The 25,897-nt window shown below is 45.3% G+C and overlaps 1 protein-coding gene across 1 annotated transcript in view; it reads left to right on the top strand.

Annotated features, from left to right (window-relative positions):
* LOC139276875 (cadherin-like protein 26) overlaps positions 1-25,897 on the top strand; it is a 111,709-nt gene that overhangs the window by 59,165 nt on the left and 26,647 nt on the right. The window contains exons 12-13 of the mRNA XM_070894873.1: positions 10,393-10,517; positions 21,748-21,855. Of these exons, the coding sequence (XP_070750974.1) occupies positions 10,393-10,517; positions 21,748-21,855 (233 nt within the window). The remainder of the gene's footprint in view (positions 1-10,392; positions 10,518-21,747; positions 21,856-25,897) is intronic.

The raw sequence follows: 25,897 nt of genomic DNA, 5'->3' as shown, positions 1-25,897 counted from the left end.
TTATATAGCGCCTTCCATGATAACCGGATGTCTCAAAGTGCTTTACAGCCAATTAAGTACTTCTGGAGTGTAATTATTGTTGTATTGTGGGAAACCTGGCCGCCAATTTGCACACAGCAAGCTCCCACAAACAGCAATGTGATAATGACCAGATAATACATATTTTTTTTAATGTTGCTTGAGGGATACATATTGGCCAGCATACCAGGGATAACTCCCCTGCTCTTTTTTGAAATAGTGCATTGGGATCTTTTATGCCTCCTGAGAGAGCAGACGGGGCCTCGGTTTAACGTCCCACCCAAAAGACGGCATCTCCGACAGTGCAGCACTCCCTCCTCATCATCATAGGCAGTCCCTCGAACTCAAGGAAGACTTGCTTCCACTCTCAAAATGAGTTCACAGGTGACTGTACAGTCTAATATGGGAATTACAGTCTCTGTCACAGGTGGGACAGACAGTCGTTAAAGGAAAGGGTGGGTGGGGATCCTGGTTTGCCGCATGCTCCTTCCGCTACCTGCGCTTGATTTCTGCATGCTCTTGGCGATGAGACTCGAGGTGCTCAGCGCCCTCCCAGATGCACATCCTCTATTTAGGGCGGTCTTTGGCCAGGGATTCCCAGGTGTCAATGGGGATGTTGCACTTTATCAAGGAGGCTTTGAGTGTGTCCTTGAAATGCTTCCTCTGCCCACCTGGGGCTCGCTTGCCATGTAGGAGTTCCGAGTAGAGCGCTTGCTTTGGGAGACTTGTGTTGAGCATGCGGAAAATGTGTCCCGCCCAATGGAGCTGGTCGAGTGTGGTCAGTGCTTCGATGCTGGGGATGTTGGCCTGATCAAGAACACTGATGTTGGTGCCTCTGTCCTCCCAGGGGATTTTCAGGATCTTGTGGAGATATCATTGGTCGTATTTCTCCAGCGAATTGAGGTGTCTACCGTATATGGTTCATGTCTCTGAGCCATACAGGAGGGTGGGTATCACTACAGCCCTGTAGCTTACAGACCATAAGCTTGCTGCCAGATTTGAGGGCCTGGTCTTCGAACACTCTCTTCCTCAGGTGACCGAAGGCTGCACTGGCGCACTGGAGGCAGTGTTGGACGTCGTCGATGATGTTTCCCTTGCTGATAGTAGGCTCCCGAGATATGGAAAGTGGACCACGTTGTCTAAGGCTGCGCCGTGGATTTTGATGGGGGGGGGGGCAGTGCTATGTGGTGGGGTCAGGTTGGTGGAGGACCTTGTCTTACGGATGTTTAGTGTAAGGCCCATGCTTTCATACGCTTCAGTGATCTTTATGGCACGACAACGGCAAGAGAAATGCAGGGAATGGCACCAACCCTTGTACATGGCCTTCTTTGACCTCACACAGGCCTTTGACATTGTTAACCATGAGGGACTGTGGAGTGTCCTCCTCCGTTTTGGCTGCCCCCAAAAGTTTGTCGCCATCCTCTGCCTGCTCTACGATGACATGCAAGCCCAGATCCTGATCAACGGATCCACCACAGACACAATCCATGTCCGGACCAGGGTCAAGCAGGGCTGCATCTTCGCACCAATACTCTCCTCGATCATCCTCGCTGCAATGCTCCATCTCACGCACAACAAGCTCCTCGCTGGAGTGGAACTAAACTATAGAACCATTGGGAACCTGTTCAAACTTCGTCTCCTCCAGGCTAGATCCAAGGCCGTCCCATCCTCTGTCATCGAACTATAGTATGCGGAAAACACTTGCATCTGTGCACATTCAGAGGATGAACTCCAAGCTATCGGAAACTCCCTCAATACTACAATAGAGTGTCAGACTAGATTTTATGGCCTTAAGTCCCTGGAGTGGCACTTAAACCCACAACATTTGAACATAAGCACGTAAGAAATAGGAGCAGGAGTAGGCCACCTGGCCCCTCGAGCATGCTCCGCCATTTAATACGATAATGGCTGATCTGATCATGGACTCAGCTCCACTTCCCTGCCCACTTCCCATAACCCTTCACTCCCTTATTGCTCAAAAATCTGTCTATCTCCACCTTAAATATATTCAATGACCCAGCCTCCACAGCTCTCTGGGGCAGAGAATTCCACAGATTTACAACCCTCTGAAAGAAGAAATTCTTCCTCACCTCAGTTTTAAATGGGCAGCCCCTTATTCTGAGACTATGTCCCCTAGTTTTAGTTTCCCCTATGAGTGGAACTACCCTCTCTACATCCACCTTGTCAAGCCCCTCATTTTCTTATATGTTTCGATAAGATCACTTCTCATTCTTCTGAATTCCAATGAGTATAGGCCCAACCTACTCAACCTATCTTCATAAGTCAACCCCCTCGTCTACGGAATCAACCCAGTGAACCATCTCTGAACAGTCTCCAATGCAAGTATATCCTTCCTTAAATATGGAGACCAACACTGTACACAGTACTCTAGGTGTGGCCTCACCAATACCCTGTACAGTTGTAACAGGACTTCTCTGCTTTTATGCTCTATCCCCCCTTGCAATAAAGGCCAACATTCCATTTGCCTTCCTGATTACTTGCTGTAGCTGCATACTAACTTTTTGTGTTTCATGCACAAGGACCCCCAGGTCCCTCTGTACTGCAGCACCTTACAATTTTTCTCCATTCAAATAATAATTTGCTTTTCTATTTTTTCTGCCAAAGTGGATAACCTCACATTTTCCTACATTATACTCCATCTGCCAATTTTTTCCCACTCACTTAGCCTGTCTATATCCCTTTGCAGATTTTTTGTGTCCTCCTCATAATTTGCTTTCCCACCCATCTTTGTATCATCACCAATCTTGGTTACATTGCACTCAGTCCCTTCATCCTAGTCATGAATATAGATTGTAAATAGTTGAGGACCCAGCACTGATCTCTGCAGCACCCCACTAGTCACTGTTTGCCAACCGGAAAATTACCCATTTATCCCGACTCTCTGTTTTCTGTTAGTTAGCCAATCCTCTATCCATGCTAATATATTACCCCTGTGAATTTTTACCTTGTGCAGTAACCTTTTATTGAATGCCTTCTGAAAATCCAAATACACCACATCCACTGGTTCCCCTTGTCCAGCCTGCTCGTTACATCCTCAAAGAACTCCAGCAAATTTGTCAAACATGATTTCCCTTTCAAAAATCCATGCTGACTCTGCTTGATTGAATTATGCTTTTCCAAATGACCCACTACTGCTTCCTTAATAATGGACTGCAACATTTTCCCAATGACAGATGTTAGGCTAACTGGTTTATAGAACATAAGAACATAAGAAAATAAGAATTAGGAACAGGAGTATGCCATCTAGCCCCTCGAGCCTGCTCCGCCATTCAACAAGATCATGGCTGATCTGGCCGTGGACTCAGCTCCGCTTACCCGCCCGCTCCCCGTAACCCTTAATTCCCTTATTGGTTAAAAATCTATCTATCTGTGACTTGAATACATTCAATGAGCTAGCCTCAACTGCTTCCTTGGGCAGAGAATTCCACAGATTCACAACCCTCTGGGAGAAGAAATTCCTTCTCAGCTCGGTTTTAAATTGGCTCCCCCGTATTTTGAGGCTGTGCCCCCTAGTTCTAGTCTCCCCAACCAGTGGAAACAACCTCTCTGCCTCTGTCTTGTCTATCCCTTTCATTATTTTGAATGTTTCAACAAGTCCACCCCTCATCCTTCTGAACTCCAATGAGTAAAGACCCAGTCTATTTAATCTATCATCATAAGGTAACCCCCTCATCTCCGGAATCAGCCTAATGAATCGTCTCTGTACCCCCTCCAAAGCTAGTATATCCTTCCTTAAGTAAGGTGACCAAAACTGCACGCAGTACTCCAGCTGCGGCCTCACCAATACCCTGTACAGTTGCAGCAGGACTTTCCTGCTTTTATATTCCATCCCTCTCGCAATGAAGGCCAACATTCCATTCGCCTTCCTGATTACCTGCTGCACCTGCAAACTAACTTTTTGGGATTCATGCACAAGGACCCCCAGGTCCCTCTGCACCGCAGCATGTTGTAATTTCTCCCCATTCAAATAATATTCTCTTTTACTGTTTTTTTCCCAAGGTGGATGACCTCACACTTTCCGACATTGTATTCTATCTGCCAAACCTTAGCCCATTCACTTAACCTATCTAAATCTCTTTGAAGCCTCTCTGTGTCCTCTACACAACCCGCTTTCCCACTAATCTTTGTGTCATCTGCAAATTTTGTGACACTACACTCTGTCCCCTCTTCCAGGTCATCTATGTATATTGTAAACAGTTGTGGTCCCAGCACCGATCCCTGTGGCACACCACTAACCATCGATTTCCAACCCGAAAAGGATCCATTTATCCCAACTCTCTGCTTTCTGTTAGCCAGCCAATTCTCTATCCATGCTAATACATTTCCTCTGACTCCGCGTACCTTTATCTTCTGCAGTAACCTTTTGCGTGGCACCTTATCGAATGCCTTTTGGAAATCTAAATACACCACATCCATCGGTACACCTCTATCTACCATGCACGTTATATCCTCAAAGAATTACAGTAAATTAGTTAAACATGATTTCCCCTTCATTAATCCATGCTGCATCTACTTGATTGCACTATTCCTATCTAGATGTCCCGCTATTTCTTCCTTCATGATAGTTTCAAGGATTTTCCCCACTACAGATGTTAAACTAACCGGCCTATAGTTACCTGCCTTTTGTCTGCCCCCATTTTTAAACAGAGGCGTTACATTAGCTGCTTTCCAATCCGCTGGTACCTCCTCAGAGTCCAGAAAATTTTGGTCGATTATAACGAATGCATCTGCTATAACTTTCGCCATCTCTTTTAATACCTTGGGATGCATTTCATCAGGACCAGGGGACTTGTCTACCTTGAGTCCCATTAGCCTGTCCAGCACTACCCCCCTAGTGATAGTAATTGTCTCAAGGTCCTCCCTTCCCACATTTCTGTGACCAGCAATTTTTGGCATGGTTTTGTGTCTTCCACTGTGAAGACCGAAGCAAAATAATTATTTAAGGTCTCAGCCATTTCCACATTTCCCATTATTAAATCCCCCTTCTCATCTTCTAAGGGACCAACATTTACTTTAGTCACTCTTTTCCGTTTTATATATCTGTAAAAGCTTTTACTATCTGTTTTTATGTTTTGCGCAAGTTTACCTTCGTAATCTATCTTTCCTTTTTTTTATTGCTTTCTTAGTCATTTTTTGCTGTTGTTTAAACTTTTCCCAATCTTCTAGTTTCCCACTAACCTTGACCACCTTATACGCATTGGTTTTTAATTTGATACTCTTCTTTATTTCCTTGGTTATCCACGGCTGGTTATCACTTCTCTTACCACCCTTCTTTTTCACTGGAATATATTTTTGTTGCGCAACTATGAAAGAGCTCCTTAACAGTCCTCCACTGTTCCTCAATTGTGCCACCGTTTAGTCTGTGTTTCCTGTAAGTTTTTGCAAAGATGAGGATGCCAGAGTAAGTGATGAACGGCAGCACTTTAATGTAGGTACCTGGCAAGCATTCTGTCCGCTCCACGCATCAGCAGAGATACTAACACTCTGGTGACGATTGGTAGAGAGTGTAAGGAAGGTGTACCAGGTAAATCACAATTCACAGGTAAGGACGAGCAAGTGGAAGCACCAGGTGAGGATGATCAGGCCAGATTGGGAGCCCATGGACTATATGTCTGTTGTATGAATTACTCTATTTGCTTAGAAAAACAGACCAGGACAAAGAAAATGTAAACATGCTTCTTAAACTAAAAAGAACTTCCAAACAAGCATGTGTACAAACAAAACCCACAAGATGCTTATATTTAAATTGAATGCCATATCCTTTATTCAGGTGCCAGTAGACATAAAAAAACCCGCCACCAGAAGTGAGCCTCATCCTTCAACAACACAAACCACTAACTTGGGTGCAAATCGATGCCTGGCCAAATTTATGACTTTTGCTGCTGGCACCTAAGGCCCTCTGCTGGCAACACAGATTCATAACATTATCCAATAGGATTCAAATTCCCTTAGCTATTCCACTGGTTTCTCACCAGAAGTCCAGTGTGGGTCCTGCAGGATAACATAGACGAAGATCCGTACCCAAATACTCCGAGATCTGATTGTTGGGAATTCCCACTCGGTTTTCAAGGGCGGAGCCTTTTCCCACCCATTCCAGGCCAATTACATCATCATCATCATCATCATAGGCAGTCCCTCGGAATCGAGGAAGACTTGCTTCCACTCTTAGAATGAGTCCTTAGGTGACTGAACAATCCAATACGAGAGCCACAGTCCCTGCCACAGGTGGGACAGACAGTCGTTGAGGGTAAGGGAGGGTGGGACAGGTTTGCCACGGGTTCCTTTCGCTGCTTGAGCTTGCTTTCTGCATGCACTCGGCAATGAAACTCGAAGCGCTCAGTGCCCTCCCGAATGCACTTCCTCTACTCATGGCGTTTTTTGTCCAGGGACTCCCAGGTGGCGGTGAGGTTGCCGCACTTTATCAGGGAGGCTTTGAGGGTGTCCTTGTAACGTTTCCTCTGTCCACCTTTGGCTCGTTTGCCATGAAGGAGTTCCGAATAGAGTGCTTGCTTTGGGAGTCTCGTGTCTGGCATGCGACAATGTGGCCTGCCCAGCGGAACTGATCAAGTGTGGTCAGTGCTTCAATGCTGGGGATGTTGGCCTGGTCAAGGACGCTAATGTTGGTGCGTCTGTCCTCCCAGGGGATTTGTAGGTGAAGGCATCGTTGATGGTATTTCTCCAGCGACTTGAGGTGTCTACTGTACATGGTCCATACCTCTGAGCCATATAGGAAGGTGGGTATTACTACAGCCCTATAGATCATGAGCTTGGTGGTAGATTTGAGGGCCTGGTCTTCAAACACTCTTTTCCTCAGCCGGCCGAAGACTGCGCTGATGCATTGGAGGCGGCGCTCAATCTCATCAATGTCTGGTTTTGTTGATAAGAGGCTCCAGAGGTATGGGAAATGGTCCACATTCTCCAGGGCCATGCCGTGGATCTTGATGACTAGGGGGCAGTGCTGTGCGGCGAGGACAGGCTGGTGGAGGACCTTTGTCTTATGGATGTTTAGCGTAAGGCCCATGCTTTCGTATGCCTCAGTAAATATGTCGACTATATCCTGGAGTTCAGCCTCTGAATGTGCGCAGGCGCGGGCGTCATCCACGTCCTGCAGCTCGACGACAGAGGTTGGGGTCATCTTGGACCTGGCCTGGAGGCGCCGATGGTTAAACAGCTTCCCACTGGTTCTGTAGTTTAGCTCCACTCCAGCGGGGAGCTTGTTGACTGATTGGAGGAGGCCAGCAGCGCGAAAGCGGGCGGCACAGGACTACAAAGGGCGGCGGCAGCAAGTGGGAACAGCGGCAAATCGGAGGAGACCAACTGGAGCAGGGGCAGAAAATAAACAAAGTAGTAAAAAAAAAATCGAAGTGTGACATCACAGCCAAGCAGGTAATTGGCTGGTGGATTGGTGAGAATTTAATCTTTTTCTTTTCTTTTTATTTTCTTAGCAGTATGAAACCTTGGCATTGTTGCCAAATTAAGTTAATTTAAGGGTTAAGTCATGGCAGGAGAGCCCGGACCTGTGTCATGCTCCTCCTGTGCTAGTGTCCCTGACTACCAGAAAAAGCAGCAAACCTGAGGACTGGGAGAAATTTAGAATTCAGCAGAGGAGGACAAAGGGTTTAATTAGGAGGGGGAAGATAAACTATGAGAGGAAGCTTGCCGGGAACATAAAAACTGACTGCTAAAGCTTCTATAGATATGTGAAGAGAAAAAGGTTGGTCCCTTGCAGTCGGACTCAGGTGAATTTATAATGGGGAACAAAGAAATGGCAGACCAATTGAACAAATACTTTGGTTCTGTCTTCACGAAAGAAGACACAAATGACCTTCCGATGTACTAGGGGACCGAGGATCTAGTGAGAAGGAGGAACTGAAGGATATCCTTATTAGATGGGGAATTGTGTTGGGGAAATTGATGGGATTGAAGGCCGATAAATCCCTGGGGCCTGATTGTCTGCATCCCAGAGTACGTAAGGAGGTGGCCCTAGAAATAGTGGATGCATTGGTGATCATTTTCCAATAGTCTATCGACTCTGGATCAGTTCCTATGGACTGGAGGGTAGCAAATGTAACACCACTTTTTAAACAAGGAGGGAGAGAGAAAGCGGGTAATTATAGACCGGTTAGTCTGACATCAGTAGTGGGGAAAATGTTGGAATCAATTATTAAGGATGAAATAGCAACGCATTTGGAAAGCAGTGACAGGATCGGTCCAACTCAGCATGGATTTGTGAAAGAGAAATCATGCTTGACAAATCTTCTGGAATTTTTTGAGGATGTGACTAGTAGAGTGGACAAGGAAGAGCCAGTGGCTGTGGTGTATTTGGACTTTCAAAAGGCCTTTCACAAGGCCCCACATAAGAGATTGGTGTGCAAAATCAAAGCACGTGGTATTGGGAGTAATGTACTGGCGTCGATAGAGAATTGGTTGGCAGACAGGAAGCAGAGAGTCAGGATAAACGGATCCTTTTTGGAATGGGAGGCAGTGACTAGTGGAGTGCCACAGGGCTCAGTGATGGGACCCCAGCTCTTTACATTATACATTAATGATTTGGATGAAGGAATTGAGTGTAATATCTCCAAGTTTGCAGATGACACTAAACTGGGTGGTGGTGTGAGTTGTGAGGAGGATGCTAAGAGGCTGCAGGGTGATTTGGACAGGTTTGGTGAGTGGGCAAATGCATGGCAGATGCAGTATAATGTGGATAAATGTGAGGTTATCCACTTTGGTGACAAAAACACGAAGGCAGAATATTATCTGAATGGCGGCAGATTAGGAAAAGGGGAGGTGCAACGAGACCCGGATGTCATGGTTCATCAGTCATTGAAAGTTGGCATGCAGGTACAGCAGGCGGTGAAGAAGGCAAATGGCATGTTGGCCTTCATAGCGAGGGGATTTGAATATTGGAGCAGGGAGGTCTTACTGCAATTGTACAGGGCCTTGGTGAGGCCTCACCTGGAATATTGTGTTCAGTTTTGGTCTCCTAATCTGAGGAAGGACGTTCTTGCTATTGAGGGAGTGCAGCGAAGGTTCACCAGACTGATTCCAGGAATGGCTGGACTGACATATGAGGAGAGACTGGATCAACTGGGCCTTTATACACTGGAGTTTAGAAGGATGAGAGGGGATCTCATAGAAACGTATAAGATTCTGACGGGACGGGACAGGTTAGATGCGGGGAGAATGTTCCCGATGTTGCGGAAGTCCAGAACCAGGGGACACAGTCTTAGGATAAGGGGTAGGCCATTTACGACTGAGATGAGGAGGAACTTCTTCACTCAGAGAGTTGTTAACTTGTGGAATTCCCTGCCGCAGAGAGTCATTGTTGCCAGTTCATTGGATATATTCAAGAGGGAATTAGATATGGCCCTTACGGCTAAAGGGATCAAAGGGTATGGAGATAAGGCGGGAAAGGGGTACTGAGGTGAATGATCAGCCATGATCATATTGAATGGTGGTGCAGGCTGGAAGGGCCGAATGGCCTACTCCTGCACCTATTTTCTATGTTTCTATGCCTATGACCCGGCAGGGCGCTAGAAGCTGGCCACCCGGACAGAACTGCTTTCCGCCAGCATTCGGTGCGCTAAGAGAGGTGGCAGAAGACCAAAAGGCCAGCCCTAAATGTTTAAATTAAGGTGAGGTTGCTTTGCAAGCCACATTTGACATTGCATTGTATTTACCTTGCATGTGTTGTCAAACAGAAGCAGTGGGGCATTTACAGCTCCAGGGAGTCTCATTACACTTCACTCTCGTATAGATTTGCCTGAACTCTGGAATTACACTGCTAGTTTAGCATTGGAGGAAAGTGTTGTAAAGATGACCCTAGATGCTGAGTAAAAGATATGTTTCTGTGAAGCCTCTAATGGAGTGATCTAGTCTATTGAAGCCCAAGAAACCAATAGGAACTAGATTAAATATTTATTGAAGAAACAGTTAAAAAGTTAGGTGCATTAACAACTGAAAAGCTAGTTGAATTGAGGTTTGCCCTTCCTGAAATAACCTTTATCCAGTGGTTTTAAGCACTGAAGTGTGCTTTATGATGAAATAGATCTTGCATTGAATAAAATACTCAATTTTTCCTTTACTTCATGGAGTACCCAGTCCCTTATTTCAGAATAAAATACTCATGCTCATATTAGCATGTGAGCATCTTTTCTACTGCAAAATCATTCCCTTTATTCACTAAATAAAATATTAATGATATTACAATATTGGAATGTTTCAACTGTCATAATATTGTTATTCTATTGTTCAAAACAATAATCATGTTACTAATCAATAGAGATGAAGCTAATTCTCAAATGGACGTTAATTGATTAACTCATGTCATTCATTTCTTTTAAAACTTTGCAGTGGCTTTGTGTCTACTTCTATTTTGTATATTTGCAAAAAAGAAGTTTAATTGTTCATTACCTTATAATGAACCTACATGGACGTTGGTTAAATACAATGAAGAAGGAGGTAATGCAGATAGTCAGGTAAGTGACTGCACTAAGCTTCCAAACTCTGCATGCGTTACAATTCCATGGTAACACAAATTCCTTTATTCTGCCAAGTATAAATAATTTGATTGCTGAGTGAAAATTATTAGTCATATTTTTTATTTATAGAATCATAGAATGGTTACAGCATGAAAGAAGGCCATTGGGTCCGTTGAGCCCGTGCCGAGTCTCAGCTATTCCCACTCCCCCGCCCTTTCCCCGTAGCCCTGCAAATTTCTTTCCATCAGATACTTATCAACTCCCTTTTGAAAGATAACATTGAGTCTGCCTCCACCACCCTTTCAGGCAGTGCATTCCTGATCTTAACCACTCACTGTATAAAAAAGTTTTTTCTTACGTCGTCTTTGGTTCTTTTGCCAATCAACTTAAATTTGTGTCCTCTAGTTCTTGACCCTTCTGCCAATGGGAACTGTAATGTATGCACCTGTGAGCATGCTCACAGGTTTGTAGAGCTGTTGAGTTGTGAGTGGCTTAACCAGTCACGTGATGTTCACAAGACTCAGTAAAACCCCAGCCAGTTGGGTTCAGCGGATCCACGATGAGGGAGGTGGTTGTGAGCCTGGTGGATGAACTGGTAATGTGTAGTGTGATTGTTAATCCTTTGCTAATAAACCAACTAGTTCTTAATAGCAATGTGTTGCGATGAATTGTTAAGCAAAGAACCCATGAAGCAAATACATTACAGGAACAGTTTCTCTCTATCTACTCTGTCCAGACGCCTCATGATTTTGAAAACCTCTATCAAATCTCCTCTCAATCTTCTCTGTTCCAATGAGAACAACCCCAGTTTCTCCAGTTTATCAATGTAACTGAAGTCCCTCATTCCTGGAATCATTCTCGTAAATCTTTTCTGCATCTTCTCTAAGGCCTTTACATCCTTTCTAAAGTGTGGTGCCCAGAATTGGATGCAATACTCCAATTGGGGCTGACCCAGTGATTTATACAGGTTCATCATAATCTCCACATTTTTGTACTCTATACCTCTATTTATGAAGCTCAGGATACTGTAAGCCTTTTTAACTGCTTTCTCAACCTGCCCTGCCACCTTCAACGATTTATGCACACATACCCTCAGGTCTCTCTGTTCATGCACCCCTTTCGGATTTTACCATTTAGTTTATATGTCCTCGCTTCATTCTTTCTACCAAAATGCGTCACATCACACATTTCTGCATTAAATGTCATCTGCCATGTGTTCGCCGATTTCACCAGCCTGTCTATATCTTCCTGAAGTCTATCACTCTTCTCCTTACTGTTTGTTCACCATACCTCCAAGTTTTGTGTCATCTGCAAATTTTGAAATTGTGCCCAGTACACCCAAGTCCAAGGCATGACCTAAAACTGAATTTCTAGCCCATTTCTTAAATTATCCCAAAATATTATGTAGCAGAAGGTTGAGCTAGATGGGCCAAATGGCATCTTTTATTTATCTTTGGGATGTTTTACTAATCATATTGTCGGGACAGATTACAAGAAGTTCTTGTGTTTACAGGGTGTAATTAACACAGTTAAACCATGGTGTTTCACAGAGGTTAATAATGGACATTATTGCTATTGCCCCGAAGGCTGGGAAAAAATCCTTGCTAACAAAAATATTTTATAAATCGCTCGTTGTTGGGTGTAACCAGTCCAAATCATACGTATCTCTTTTTATTTTCTTTATTCTATTAGGTTACTCTGTATGTGTTTGAATGTACAATCTGCCTAAGTTCTTTTGAGACATTCTCTTATGCCAATAAGTTTGTGGGTAGTAGTAAGTTTTGTGTGATGTTTCACGAGCGTGAATGCCTATTAAAGTTTAGAGCCTACAGTTAACTTATTTCTATAAAATGGCTGAATTCCACAATGTATTAATTGTTCTAAGCTTTGTAGTTGGTATCAGCTGTGGTTTGTCGGTAACACCCTCGCCTCTGAGTCAGAAGGTTGTGAATTTAAGTCTCGCTCCAGGGACTTGAACACAAAAATCTAGGCTGACACTCCAGTGCAGTGCTGAGGGAGTGCTGCACTGTCGGAGGTGACGGCTTTTGGATGAGACGTTAAACCGAGGCCCCGTCCGCTCTCTCAAGTGGACATAAAAGATCCCATGGTACTATTTCGAAGACAAGCAGGGAAGTTATCCTCGGTGTCCTGGCCAATATTTATCCCGCAATCAACATAACAAAAACAAATTATCTGGTTATTATCATATTGCTGTTTGTGGGAGCTTGATGTGCGCAAATTGGCTGTTGTGTTTCTCACCTTACAACAGTGACTGCATTCCAAAAGTACATCATTGGATCTAAAGCACTTTGAGACGTCCTGTGGTCATGAAAGGTGCTATATAAATCCAATTCTTTCTTTCTTTAGGATCTATTTGAAATATGTATGTATAAGGGTCAATAATGCGATAGGTTGTGCCCAAAATGTTGCAGCACTTCTGGCATCAGATCATCAGGTATCCGGGCACAGATACCTGAAGCTTACTGCATGCTAGATTCAATGGGCTCAATTTTTCCCGAGCCCGTTTTCTGGCGTACTTGCCTGAGTTGCGCCAATTAATTACATGAATAAATGCGCCAGGAAAAAATCTTTGTAGTTTCCTCGATGTTTGGCCTCTAATCTGCAGCCACGCAGCGTGGCCAGTCGCCTTGGGGAGTGGAGCCTGCGGTCTGCGCTGGAAAAAGGAGCTGGGCCTTCTGCGCATGCGCAGGGGAAAAAAGTGACGTTCTTGACGTCGCTCAAATGGCCGCGCATGCGCAGTCGAGCTCCGAGTCTGGGAGACTTCATTCAGCTTTGTTATGATGAGTAGCCTTACCCCCAAGCCTCTCCAGTGCCTTCCCACTGCTCTGTGGACCCCGATGCTGGCCAGTTCACTGTCTCTCCCTCCCCCCCAGCCTCCCGGTCTGCTCCCCTGCCCCTAGCCCTGACTGAAGGGCTTGCCGGTGTGTTTTCCCGCCCCTAGCCATGGCTGAATGGCCTCCCGGTGCGTTTGCCCGCCCCTAGCCCAGGCCGAGTGGCCTGCTCCCTCCTGGTCCCCGCACCTAACAACACCTGAAATACTTCCCCCCACCCACTCTCACTTCCCCCCACCCACTCTCCCTTCCCCCACCTCTCTCTTCCTCCCCCACCTCTCTCTCCCCCTCTCTCTTAGCTTTCCTGCTGCTGCCGTCTGGGCATCTGCTGCACTTACCTGCGCCGATTTCCTTACCTGAGCCGATTTCTTTAACTCTTGAGTGGCCACATACGCTGGCCTAAGTAGAAATGGAGTAACTATTAGCTGGCCAAAGTTGCCTAAATGGCCAGAATTGGCGTAGGTTGCTGGTAGGTTGAGAAAAAAAATTTACCTGAAAAAAAACTTAACTCAGTCAGTTATGCTGATGCAAATTGATTGGGGAAACTGGGGATTTTTAAATTAGGCCAGAAAAAGCAGCCTATTCCAAAAAAAACAGAGCAAATACTGGGGACAATTGAGCCCAATGAGTGAACTGCATACACCTAACACTGACTCTGTGCAAGGCTCATGAAGATTTCATATTTCATGCAAATTAAGGGGCTTCCCACCAATACTGCAAGGCAAGTGAGCAGCTCTCCAGATGCTGAAAGCAAATTTCCAATTTGCAATGGTGCTTTCAAGGGAGCCCCATGTAAAGCATTAAAATTCTCGCACGTGTTATTGTTACTAACTCAACTTTTCCTTGGCCTCCAACAGCCAATTCTGGAAAAGGGTGTTAGTTGCTCAACACATTAAAATTTCTAAAAGAAATGGTAGCACTTGAATCGCTGCTGCCATCCAGTAATGCCGTCTTTGACTTCCGCACTGCGTCCAGCACATCACGTGCGGAATGCTATAAAAATATAAAACGAGCTTTATCAAATGACATCAGTTAAAATGTTGCAGAGGTGTGCACAATATCTGAAGTGCAGCCATTCTGGCACAGGTGCCCATTTTTTTAACTGCAGTGAGTTCCATATGGCAAGTCACCTCCATTAGTTTACAACAATACTGGACTTATTTTATGAAAGCAATATTTGACCATTTCACAAGAAATATTCTGGAATGCATTAATGTTGCTCCATGGTGAGCAGAGACATTCTTCCTGCCACAATGGTTTGATCTGTTGAATGGAGAATGTTCTAGAATCTGCCTTTATGTATATCAAGCTTTCCATTGTATTTCTAGGAATAGATTTATTCACCTTACTATTCTGCACTTTTAACAATTTAGAGCAACAGGCTTATTAATGATTTCTACCAGAGGAGCCTCAAAGTAAAGACCAACATCAATCTGATCCACTCATATTCTCTGTTTAGTATATCTTGTATCGAGAAAAGCAATTTAGTTTAATTTGATTATTTTTTTTAATAAGAACGTGAGGAGGTAAGAATGTGATAGGCCGACCAGGAATGCATTTGAATAGTCAGGTTTAGAGGTAACAAAGGCATAGATGAGGTTTTCAGTAACAGATGAGCTGAGGTAACAGCGGAGTTGGGCGATGTTTCAGAGACGGAAATAGGCAGTCTTAATGATGGCATGGATATGTGGCTGGAAGCTCAGCTCGGGTAAAATATCACACCAAGATTGTAAATGGTTTGGTTTCAGCCTCAGGCAGTTGCTAGGGAGAGGGATGAAGTCAGTGGCTACGGAATGGAGTTTGTTGTGGGGACTGAAAACAATGGATTCGGTCTTCCCAATTTTTAGTTGGAGGAAATTTCTGCTCATACGGTACTGGATGATGGATAAGCTTTAACGGGCTGCATGTCCCTTTCAAAATTTCACAAATGCATGAAATCTCCCATTGAAAAGCTGGTCGCAGGCTGCACGGGATCTCCAGACAACTGCGTAGCCATGCAGTTTAGCGGGATCGTTGGTGGTGAGGTAGAGCTGGGTATCATCAGCGTACATGTGGAAACTGACGCTGTGATTTCAGATGATGTCAGCGAGGGGCATGTAGATGAGAAATAGGAGGGGGCCAAGGATAGGTTGTTGGGGGAGACCAGAGGTAATGATGAAGGTGATTCTCTGGCTATGATCAGATAGGTATGAATGGAACCAAGCGAGTGCAGTCCCACCCAGATGGATGACGATGGAGAGGCATTGGAGGAGGATGATGTGATAACCCATGTCAAAGGTTTCAGACAGGTCGAGAAGGACAAGGAGGGACAGAGTACATAGAAACATAGAAAATAGGTGCAGGAGTAGGCCATTCGGCCCTTCGAACCCACACCACCATTCAATAAGATCATGGCTGACCATCCACCCCAGTTCCCCCTTCCTGTCTCTCTCCATACCCCTTGATCCCCCTAGCCACAAGGGCCAGATCTAACTCCCTCTTGAATATATCCAATGAACTCTGACACTCCCTCAGTACTGCCCCTCCGACAGTCACTCCCTCAGTACTGCCCCTCCGACAGTCACTCCCTCAGTACTGCCCCTCCGACAGTGCGGCGCTCCCTCAGTACTGTCCCTCCGACAGTCACTCCCTCAGTACTGCCCTTCCGACAGTCACTCCCTCAGTACTGCCCCTCTGACAGTGCGGCACTCCCTCAGTACTGCCCTTCCGACAGTGCGGCGTTCCCTCAGTACTGCCCCTCCGACAGTGCGGCAATCCCTCAGTACTGCCCCTCCGACAGTGCGGCACTCCCTCAGTAGTGTACCCTACCCGCCCCTCCCCCACTCACTTGGCCTCAGTACCGAACCGTTGGAGCTGGCGGGTTTTTTAAAAAAATTTTTTTGTCATAGTCACATAGGATGCCATTTGTAACATGGATAAGAGCTGTTGCGGTGGCAGTGACAGAAACCTGCTTGGAGGGATTCAAACATGGAGCTCCGGGAAAGGTGGGCACAGATTTGGGAGGCAACAACACGTTCAAGGACTTTGGAGAGGAAAGGGAGGTTGGAGATGGAGCAGTAGTTTGCAAGGACAGAGGGGTCAAAGGTTGTTTATTTGAGGAGAAGGGTGATGACGGCAGATTTGAAGGAGCAGGGAACAGTACCTGAGGAGAGGGAACCGTTAACAATGTTGGCTAACATGGGAGCCAGGAATGAAAGTTGGGTGGCCAGCAGTTTAGTGGGAATAGGGTTGAAGGAACAGGAAGTGAGTCTCGTGGACAAGTTGAGCTCAGAGAGGGCATGAAGGGCGATCGGTGAGAAACTAGAGAAAGATGCAAATTCAGCATGAGGACAGGGGGAAAGTTAAAGGAAGTTCGTCTCGATGGGCTAGGGGAAAGGAGGGAAGTGGCAGAGGTAGTTGATTGGATAATCTCTCGGATGATCTCAATCTTAGTGACAAAGAAGTCCATGAGCTGCTTGCACTTGTTATTGGAGGTGAGGGTGGAGGAGGCACCTAGTTTGAGTGGCTGCACCTATATCTTCCTGAAGTCTATCACTCTCCTCCTTACTGTTTGTTCACTATACCTCCAGCGCGAGTCCGGGGTCGGCGAGAGGCCTATAAAGGCCAGCGGGAGTCAGGCAGTTCGAGCAGTCAGTCGAGGAGGCGGGAGCTCGGAGCAGCGCGAGTCCGGGGTCGGCGAGAGGCCTATAAAGGCCAGCGGGAGTCGAGCAGTTCGAGCAGTCAGTCGAGGAGGCGGGAGCTCGGAGCAGCGCGAGTCCGGGGTCGGCGAGAGGCCTATAAAGGCCAGCGGGAGTCGAGCAGTTCGAGCAGTCAGTCGAGGAGGCGGGAGCTCGGAGCAGCGCGAGTCCGGGGTCGGCGAGAGGCCTATAAAGGCCAGCGGGAGTCGAGCAGTTCGGGCAGTCAGTCGAGGAGGCGGGAGCTCGGAGCAGCGCGAGTCCGGGGTCGGCGAGAGGCGTACCGGTGCAGCTACAGGGAGAAGGCAAAGATACAAAGGTGACGTCAGAGCCTAGGGGGTAAGTGATTGGCTGGTGATTGGTGAGTAGTTTTTCTTTTTCTTCTTATATTGGTCAGTAACTTTTAACATTGTTATTACCAGTTTAAGTGTATCTAAGGGTTAAGACATGGCAGGAGAGCTCGGTCGGGTGTTATGCTCCTCCTGTACCATGTGGGAACTCAGGGACACTTCCGGTGTCCCTGACGACTACGTGTGCGGGAAGTGTGTCCACCTCCGGCTACTGACGGTCCGCGTTGCGGAGTTGGAGCTGAAGGTGGATTTACTCTGGAGCATCCACGATGCTGAGAATGACGTGAGTATCACGTGTAGTGAGTTGGTCTGACCGCAGGGAAAGGGTCCACAGCCAGATAGGGAATGGAAGACCAGCAGGAAGAGTAGTGCAAGGAAGGTAGTGCAGGGGTCCCCTGTGGTCATCCCCCTGCAAAACAGATACACCGCTTTGGGTACTGTTGAGGGGAATGACTCATCAGGGGAGGGCAGCAGCAGCCAAGTTCATGGCACCGTGGCTGGCTCTGCTGCACAGGAGGGCAAGAAAAAGAGTGGGAGAGCGATAGTGATAGGGGATTCAATTGTGAGGGGAATAGATAGGCGTTTCTGCGGCCGCAACCGAGACTCCAGGATGGTATGTTGCCTCCCTGGTGCAAGGGTCAAGGATGTCTCGGAGCGGGTGCAGGACATTCTGAAATGGGAGGGAGAACAGCCAGTTGTCGTGGTGCACATTGGTACCAACGACATAGGTAAAAAAAGGGATGAGGTCCTACGAAACGAATTTAAGGAGCTAGGAGCTAAATTAAAAAGTAGGACCTCAAAAGTAGTAATCTCGGGATTGCTACCAGTGCCACGTGATAGTCAGAGTAGGAATCGCAGGATAGCGCAGATGAATATGTGGCTTGAGCAGTGGTGCAGCAGGGAGGGATTCAAATTCCTGGGGCATTGGGACCGGTTCTGGGGGAGGTGGGACCAGTACAAACCGGACGGTCTGCACCTGGGCAGGACCGGAACCAATGTCCTAGGGGGAGTGTTTGCTAGTGCTGTTGGGGAGGATTTAAACTAATATGGCAGGGGGATGGGAACCAATGCAGGGAGACAGAGGGAAACAAAAAGGAGACAAAAGCAAAAGACAGAAAGGAGATGAGGAAAAGTGGAGGGCAGAGAAACCCAAGGCAAAGAACAAAAAGGGCCACTGTACAGCAAAATTCTAAAAGGACAAAGGGTGTTAATAAAACAAGCCTGAAGGCTTTGTGTCTTAATGCAAGGAGTATCCGCAATAAGGTGGATGAATTAATTGTGCAAATAGATGTTAACAAATATGATGTGATTGGGATTACGGAGACGTGGCTCCAGGATGATCAGGGCTGGGAACTCAACATTCAGGGGTATTCAACATTCAGGAAGGATAGAATAAAAGGAAAAGGAGGTGGGGTAGCATTGCTGGTTAAAGAGGAGATTAATGCAATAGTTAGGAAAGACATTAGCTTGGATGATGTGGAATCTATATGGGTAGAGCTGCAGAACACCAAAGGGCAAAAAACGTTAGTAGGAGTTGTGTACAGACCTCCAAATAGTAATAGGGATGTTGGGGAGGGCATCAAACAGGAAATTAGGGGTGCATGCAATAAAGGTGTAGCAGTTATAATGGGTGACTTTAATATGCACATAGATTGGGCTAGCCAAACTGGAAGCAATACGGTGGAGGAGGATTTCCTGGAGTGCATAAGGGATGGTTTTCTAGACCAATATGTTGAGGAACCAACTATGGGGGAGGCCATCTTAGACTGGGTGTTGTGTAATGAGAGAGGATTAATTAGCAATCTCATTGTGCGAGGCCCCTTGGGGAAGAGTGACCATAATATGGTGGAATTCTGCATTAGGATGGAGAATGAAACAGTAATTTCAGAGACCATGGTCCAGAACTTAAAGAAGGGTAACTTTGAAGGTATGAGGCGTGAATTGGCTAGGATAGATTGGCGAATGATACTTAGAGGGTTGACTGTGGATGGGCAATGGCAGACATTTAGAGACCGCATGGATAAATTATAACAATTGTACATTCCTGTCTGGCGTAAAAATAAAAAAGGGAAGGTGGCTCAACCGTGGCTATCTAGGGAAATCAGGGATAGTATTAAAGCCAAGGAAGTGGCATACAAATTGGCCAGAAATAGCAGCGAACCTGGGGACTGGGAGAAATTTAGAACTCAGCAGAGGAGGACAAAGGGTTTGATTAGGGCAGGGAAAATGGAGTACGAGAAGAAGCTTGCAGGGAACATTAAGGCGGATTGCAAAAGTTTCTATAGGTATGTAAAGAGAAAAAGGTTGGTGAAGACAAACGTAGGTCCCCTGCAGTCAGAATCAGGGGACGTCATAACGGGGAACAAAGAAATGGCAGACCAATTGAACAAGTACTTTGGTTCGGTATTCACTAAGGAGGATACAAACAACCTTCCGGATATAAAAGGGGTCAGAGGGTCTAGTAAGGAGGGGGAACTGAGGGAAATCTTTATTAGTCGGGAAATTGTGTTGGGGAAATTGATGGGATTGAAGGCCGATAAATCCCCAGGGCCTGATGGACTGCATCCTAGAGTACTTAAGGAGGTGGCCTTGGAAATAGCGGATGCATTGACAGTCATTTTCCAACATTCCATTGACTCTGGATCAGTTCCTATGGAGTGGAGGGTAGCCAATGTAACCCCACTTTTTAAAAAAGGAGGGAGAGAGAAAACAGGGAATTATAGACCGGTCAGCCTGACCTCAGTAGTGGGTAAAATGATGGAATCAATTATTAAGGATGTCATAGCAGTGCATCTGGAAAATGGTGACATGATAGGTCCAAGTCAGCATGGATTTGTGAAAGGGAAATCATGCTTGACAAATCTTCTGGAATTTTTTGAGGATGTTTCCAGTAAAGTGGACAAAGGAGAACCAGTTGATGTGGTATATTTGGACTTTCAGAAGGCTTTCGACAAGGTCCCACACAAGAGATTAATGTGCAAAGTTAAAGCACATGGGATTGGGGGTAGTGTGCTGACGTGGATTGAGAACTGGTTGTCAGACAGGAAGCAAAGAGTAGGAGTAAACGGGTACTTTTCAGAATGGCAGGCAGTGACTAGTGGAGTGCTGCAAGGTTCTGTGCTGGGGCCCCAGCTGTTTACATTGTACATTAATGATTTAGACGAGGGGATTAAATGCAGTATCTCCAAATTTGCGGATGATACTAAGTTGGGTGGCAGTGTGAGCTGCGAGGAGGATGCTATTAGGCTGCAGAGTGACTTGGATAGGTTAGGTGAGTGGGCAAATGCATGGCAGATGAAGTATAATGTGGATAAATGTGAGGTTATCCACTTTGGTGGTAAAAACAGAGAGACAGACTATTATCTGAATGGTGACAGATTAGGAAAAGGGAAGGTGCAACGAGACCTGGGTGTCATGGTACATCAGTCATTGAAGGTTAGCATGCAGGTACAGCAGGCGGTTAAGAAAGCAAATGGCATGTTGGCCTTCATAGCGAGGGGATTTGAATACAGGGGCAGGGAGGTGTTGCTACAGTTGTACAGGGCCTTGGTGAGGCCACACCTGGAGTATTGTGTACAGTTTTGGTCTCCTAACTTGAGGAAGGACATTCTTGCTATTGAGGGAGTGCAGAGAAGGTTCACCAGACTGATTCCCGGGATGGCGGGACTGACCTATCAAGAAAGATTGGATCAACTGGGCTTGTATTCACTGGAGTTCAGAAGAATGAGAGGGGACCTCATAGAAACGTTTAAAATTCTGATGGGTTTAGACAGGTTAGATGCAGAAAGAATGTTCCCAATGTTGGGGAAGTCCAGAACCAGGGGTCACAGTCTGAGGATAAGGGGTAAGCCATTTAGGACCGAGATGAGGAGAAACTTCTTCACCCAGAGAGTGGTGAACCTGTGGAATTCTCTACCACAGAAAGTAGTTGAGGCCAATTCACTAAATATATTCAAAAGGGAGTTAGATGAAGTCCTTACTACTCGGGGGATCAAGGGTTATGGCGAGAAAGCAGGAATGGGGTACTGAAGTTTCATGTTCAGCCATGAACTCATTGAATGGCAGTGCAGGCTAGAAGGGCTGAATGGCCTGCTCCTGCACCTATTTTCTATGTTTCTATGTTTCTATGTCATCTCAAATTTTGACATTGTGCCTGGTACACCCAAGTCCAAGTCATTAATAAATATTCTTACATAGTAAATAGTCCATGGGTAGAATCCAGTTTTGTGTAACATTTTGCTTACAGCGAATTAGTTAAGTTTCATTCACTGTTATAAAATCAATATCAGCTCACTGAGTTCTATCATATACTCATTTTCCAAACGTGTGCATGTATTTTGTTTTACTACAGACACCTCCAACTATTCAATCATTTCCATTAATGTCCAGCGATGCTGGATTGGGTGCTGAATATATTTCTAATGTGCGAAAAGATGTTCAAGAAATGTACAGAAAGGAGGTAAGCAATCATTCTTTACATTCCAACTTAATTTAAATGCAGGTTGATAACTGTTTTAGGTATATTTAGCTTTGATTCAGAATGTAATTTTGTAATCTGCACATTTTTGCATGAAACATTAAAAACAAATCCTGGTACACGTACTTTATGTACATGATTGGGGAAGAATTGTTTTGGTCACTATGTAGTATGCCATTGTAAATATATTCATAAAGATTTCCCCTGGTTTCCTGCAAAATTGTAAACATGTTCGAAAACATTTAAAATGTCAGAATAGGAAAGAAATAGCATTGTTTTTCCATCTTGCTGCAAAGAACACAGGCAGAACTTACTCATCATCATCATAGGCGGTCTCTCAAACGAGGATGACTTGCTTCCACATGTGTTCACAGATGTTTCAATGAAGGACCCGATATTCCAATCCTGAACTCCAATTGAAGGGGTGGAAGATGCCTGTGCATGGATTTTTTTAATGTGTGGTGACCGAACTTACTAGTGACCTGGTGATACCAGTGGAGTGATTGAGGGGAAGAGGACAGTGATGGTGAGGTGGTAGTGTATTCAGAAGAGGCAGCCAAGGAATTACCGAAGGATCTAGGCAATATTTGGCTGAACTATAGCAGATGAAATTCAATACAGATAATGCAAGATCTTACATATTGGAAGAAAAAATGGGGCACATATTTAATGAATCATACTGAGCTTGAGGAAAGGCTGAAAGAGATCAGAGGGTGCTGGTGGATTCAACACTGACCGAGGCATGTCACTGCAGAGTCACAATCAGAAAAACAATCAGAATGCTGAGTTATATTTGCAAATCAGTAGAATATATCTCCAACGACATCATGCCGAAGCTGTACATTACTCTAGTCAGGATGTGCCTTGGAATCTCCATTCACTATTAGTCATTGAGGCACAAGGGAAACATCCAAACCCTGGAAGCAATGTTAAAAAGGATCAGAGGCTGATTACAGAGGAGGAATTTAACTGGGAGCATGTTCTGTCTGGGCGGGCCCCGCTGGATCACATCAGCCCCACTGACAGCATACATTTGAGGCCTGGCTTATTTAAACTCCTAGCCCTCATTTATATCTTGCCGGCTAGTCCTTCGCCTGAAACAACCAGAAAGAGGCAGCCAGCTAGAGGCTGCCTGCTGGCTGGAAGGTAAGTAGTGGGGAGGGGGATCAATGGGGTCTCCTGGATAGGATGGTGGGGGTGAGTCTGGGGCAGCAGGGACCAAGACTTTCCCAATTTAGTTTAACTCCTGGCTTTCCTGGCACCAAAAGAAAAGTTTAAAACTTACCTTTTGTGGCATCTCAGTCTTCAGAGCAGCTTTCACTGAGCAGGGAGATCCACTCAGACCATAGTTAAAAGGCCAACAGGGTCCTCTTGACATAAGAGGATCCTGATTTGCATACATATATGAGTCTTCCGTGTGAATTAGGTGTGCACCTTATCTGCCACCACAAACAGTGGCGTTAAATTCCTTGTGGTGCAGGAACAGAGCTGGTAATTGACCCCGTTCCTTTTTAATTGACACCTTGCCTGGTTTCCAGTGGATGGAGGGAGATAAAATTCCCCCCAGCATCAGAGGACTATGTTATGAGATTCTTCAATCTTGAAAGGAAGCAATTGACAGGGACCTTATAAAGATATATAGGTTGCAAAGTAAAACAGAAAATGTAAGCATCTTACAAGTTAAACCATGACAGCCTTTTAAGATGACATAGACACATTCACCGATGATGACAGAAATAATTTCTTCATGTGATCGATCGATACCCAACATACTTTTCTGGTTCGGGCAGTTGCTGGCAAAAGATCTGGAGTCATATAAGAGGACATTAGATATTATTATGGGAACAGAGGAATTGCTAGAGGAGGCCAAGGACCAGCTTGGTAGTCAACTATTACAGTAATAATAGAGTTGTTCATCAATAATAACAACAACTTTTATTTATATAGCGCCTTAACGTAGCAAAAATGTCCCACGGGGCTTCACAGTAGTGAATAATCATAGCAATCAATCTTTATTGCAGGCTCGATGGGCCAAATGGCTTACTCCTGCTCCTATTTCTTATGTTCTTATTGATTAATCTACAACAGACCCAGACATGAGGCAATGAAAAACCCCAGTGGTGAAAAGCTTTGGGAATCATAGAAAGCAGGTCTTCAGTCATCCTGGTTTAACCCTTGCCACTGTATAAAGGCCTAGCTTTGTCGAGCCCATGTGGTGGCTGGTGCAACGATCACCACACGTTAAAAAAATTCACGCACAGGCATCTTCCAACCCCTCAATTGGAGTTCAGGACTGGAATATCAGGTCCTTCATTGGAACATCGTGGACCTATGTGGAAGCAAGTCATCCTCATTCGAGGGACCGCCTATGATGATGATGATTGATGGAGGAGCTGGGGAGAGGGGTTTATGAAGCGATTTTGCAGTAGAGAAAAGAAGCTGGTGGTTATCTTTGCATTCCAGAATTATCGTGGAATAGTGATCAGTTTTTGCAGACGAGCGCATGACCTGACAGTGCTTTGTGTGGTGAACGGGTATATTAGTTGTCCACCATATCTGTTCAAGTCTGGGTCCCTTGGACTTAAGGGAGCGGAGTTCAGGGCCATAGCTGAGGAACAGCCAGGGTGAGCGAGAGTAATGATTTTAATGACGACTAGGCCATCAAAGGTGGAGTTTTGGGTGTGGTTGAGCAGATCGATAGCTGCAGAATTTTGTGGTGAATGGAGGGCCAAATGATAGATGGTTGGGATTTTGAAAGTGCAAGTTGTACATGAATTAGGAAAGAGTTTTTTCAAGGGCGGAAGGAAGTAGGGTTGTGACTGTGAAGGGAGATGTGGGTGGAGAGCGATATAAGGAAGTGATCAGATGATCAGAGGAAATAGTTTCTATCTACCCTATCAAATCCTTTAATCATCTGAAACACCTCAATTAGATCATCCCTTAATCTTGTATATTCAAGGAAATACAAGGCTAGTCTGTGAAAACTGTCCTAATTATTTACCCCTTATCCCCCAGTATCGTTCTGGTGAATTTGCGCTGCACCCACTCTAAGGCCAATATATCTTTCCTGAGATGCAGTTCACAAAACTGAATGCAGTATTCCAAATGGGTTTTCACCAGAGCTCTGCACAGCTGTAACATAACTTCCACCCTTTGAATTCCAACCCTCTTGAGATAAGGGCTAACATTCCATGGCCGAGAAATTTGTCTCAGGCAGTGGTGAAAAACCGGTGCTATCGGATCGGCCATCTGAAACGCAGCGACTGATATTCCACTAACTGTAATGGAACTGAATATCAGGCACTGCGTGCAGCCGATCCCATACCACCCAGTTTGCACCACCGCCTGAGACAAATTTCTAGGCCCATTCGTCTTTTTAAATATTTTTTGTACTTTGACCACAAATCTCTCTGCTAATCCAAAGCTCCCAGCTTTTCACCATTTAGAAAATAGTCTGATCTATCTTTCTTAGATCCAAAGTGGGTGACCTGACGTTTTCCCATGTTGAACATGTTTTGCCCACTTCTTTAATCTATCCATGTTCATTTGCAACTGTGTCCCCATCTATATTATTTACTGTGCCACCTACCCAGCACTGATCCTTGTGGAACACCACTACCCACCTTCTGATCTTTTACCCCTACTCTATCCTTTCTGTCTTGAAGCCAGCTAGCTATTCATTCTGCTACTTGTCCCTGACTCTGTATTCTCTGACCTTGTTCATTAGTCTATTATGGGGTACTTATCGAAGGCCTTTTGAAAATCTATATAAATTACATCTACTGCATGTCCATTGTCTACTCCCTCTGTTACCTCTTCAAGAAGTTCAATGAGGTTGGTCAAGCAAGACATTCCCTTTTAAAATCCATGCTGACTAATTGTTATTATATTTTTGATTTCTCGATGTTCTTCTATTTTCTCCTTTAGTGGGGATGCCATTATTTTTCCTAGCACCGATTTTATGCTGACTGCTCTATATTTCCCTGAACAACTTTAACAAAACTTCAGCAACTTTAATAACAAC

Source organism: Pristiophorus japonicus, chromosome 12, assembly GCF_044704955.1.
Source record: "Pristiophorus japonicus isolate sPriJap1 chromosome 12, sPriJap1.hap1, whole genome shotgun sequence".
In the NCBI taxonomy this organism is placed as follows: Eukaryota; Metazoa; Chordata; class Chondrichthyes; family Pristiophoridae; genus Pristiophorus; species Pristiophorus japonicus.
The sequence above is the reverse complement of the archived record's forward strand: the minus strand, read 5'-3'. Positions and strand labels throughout refer to the sequence as shown.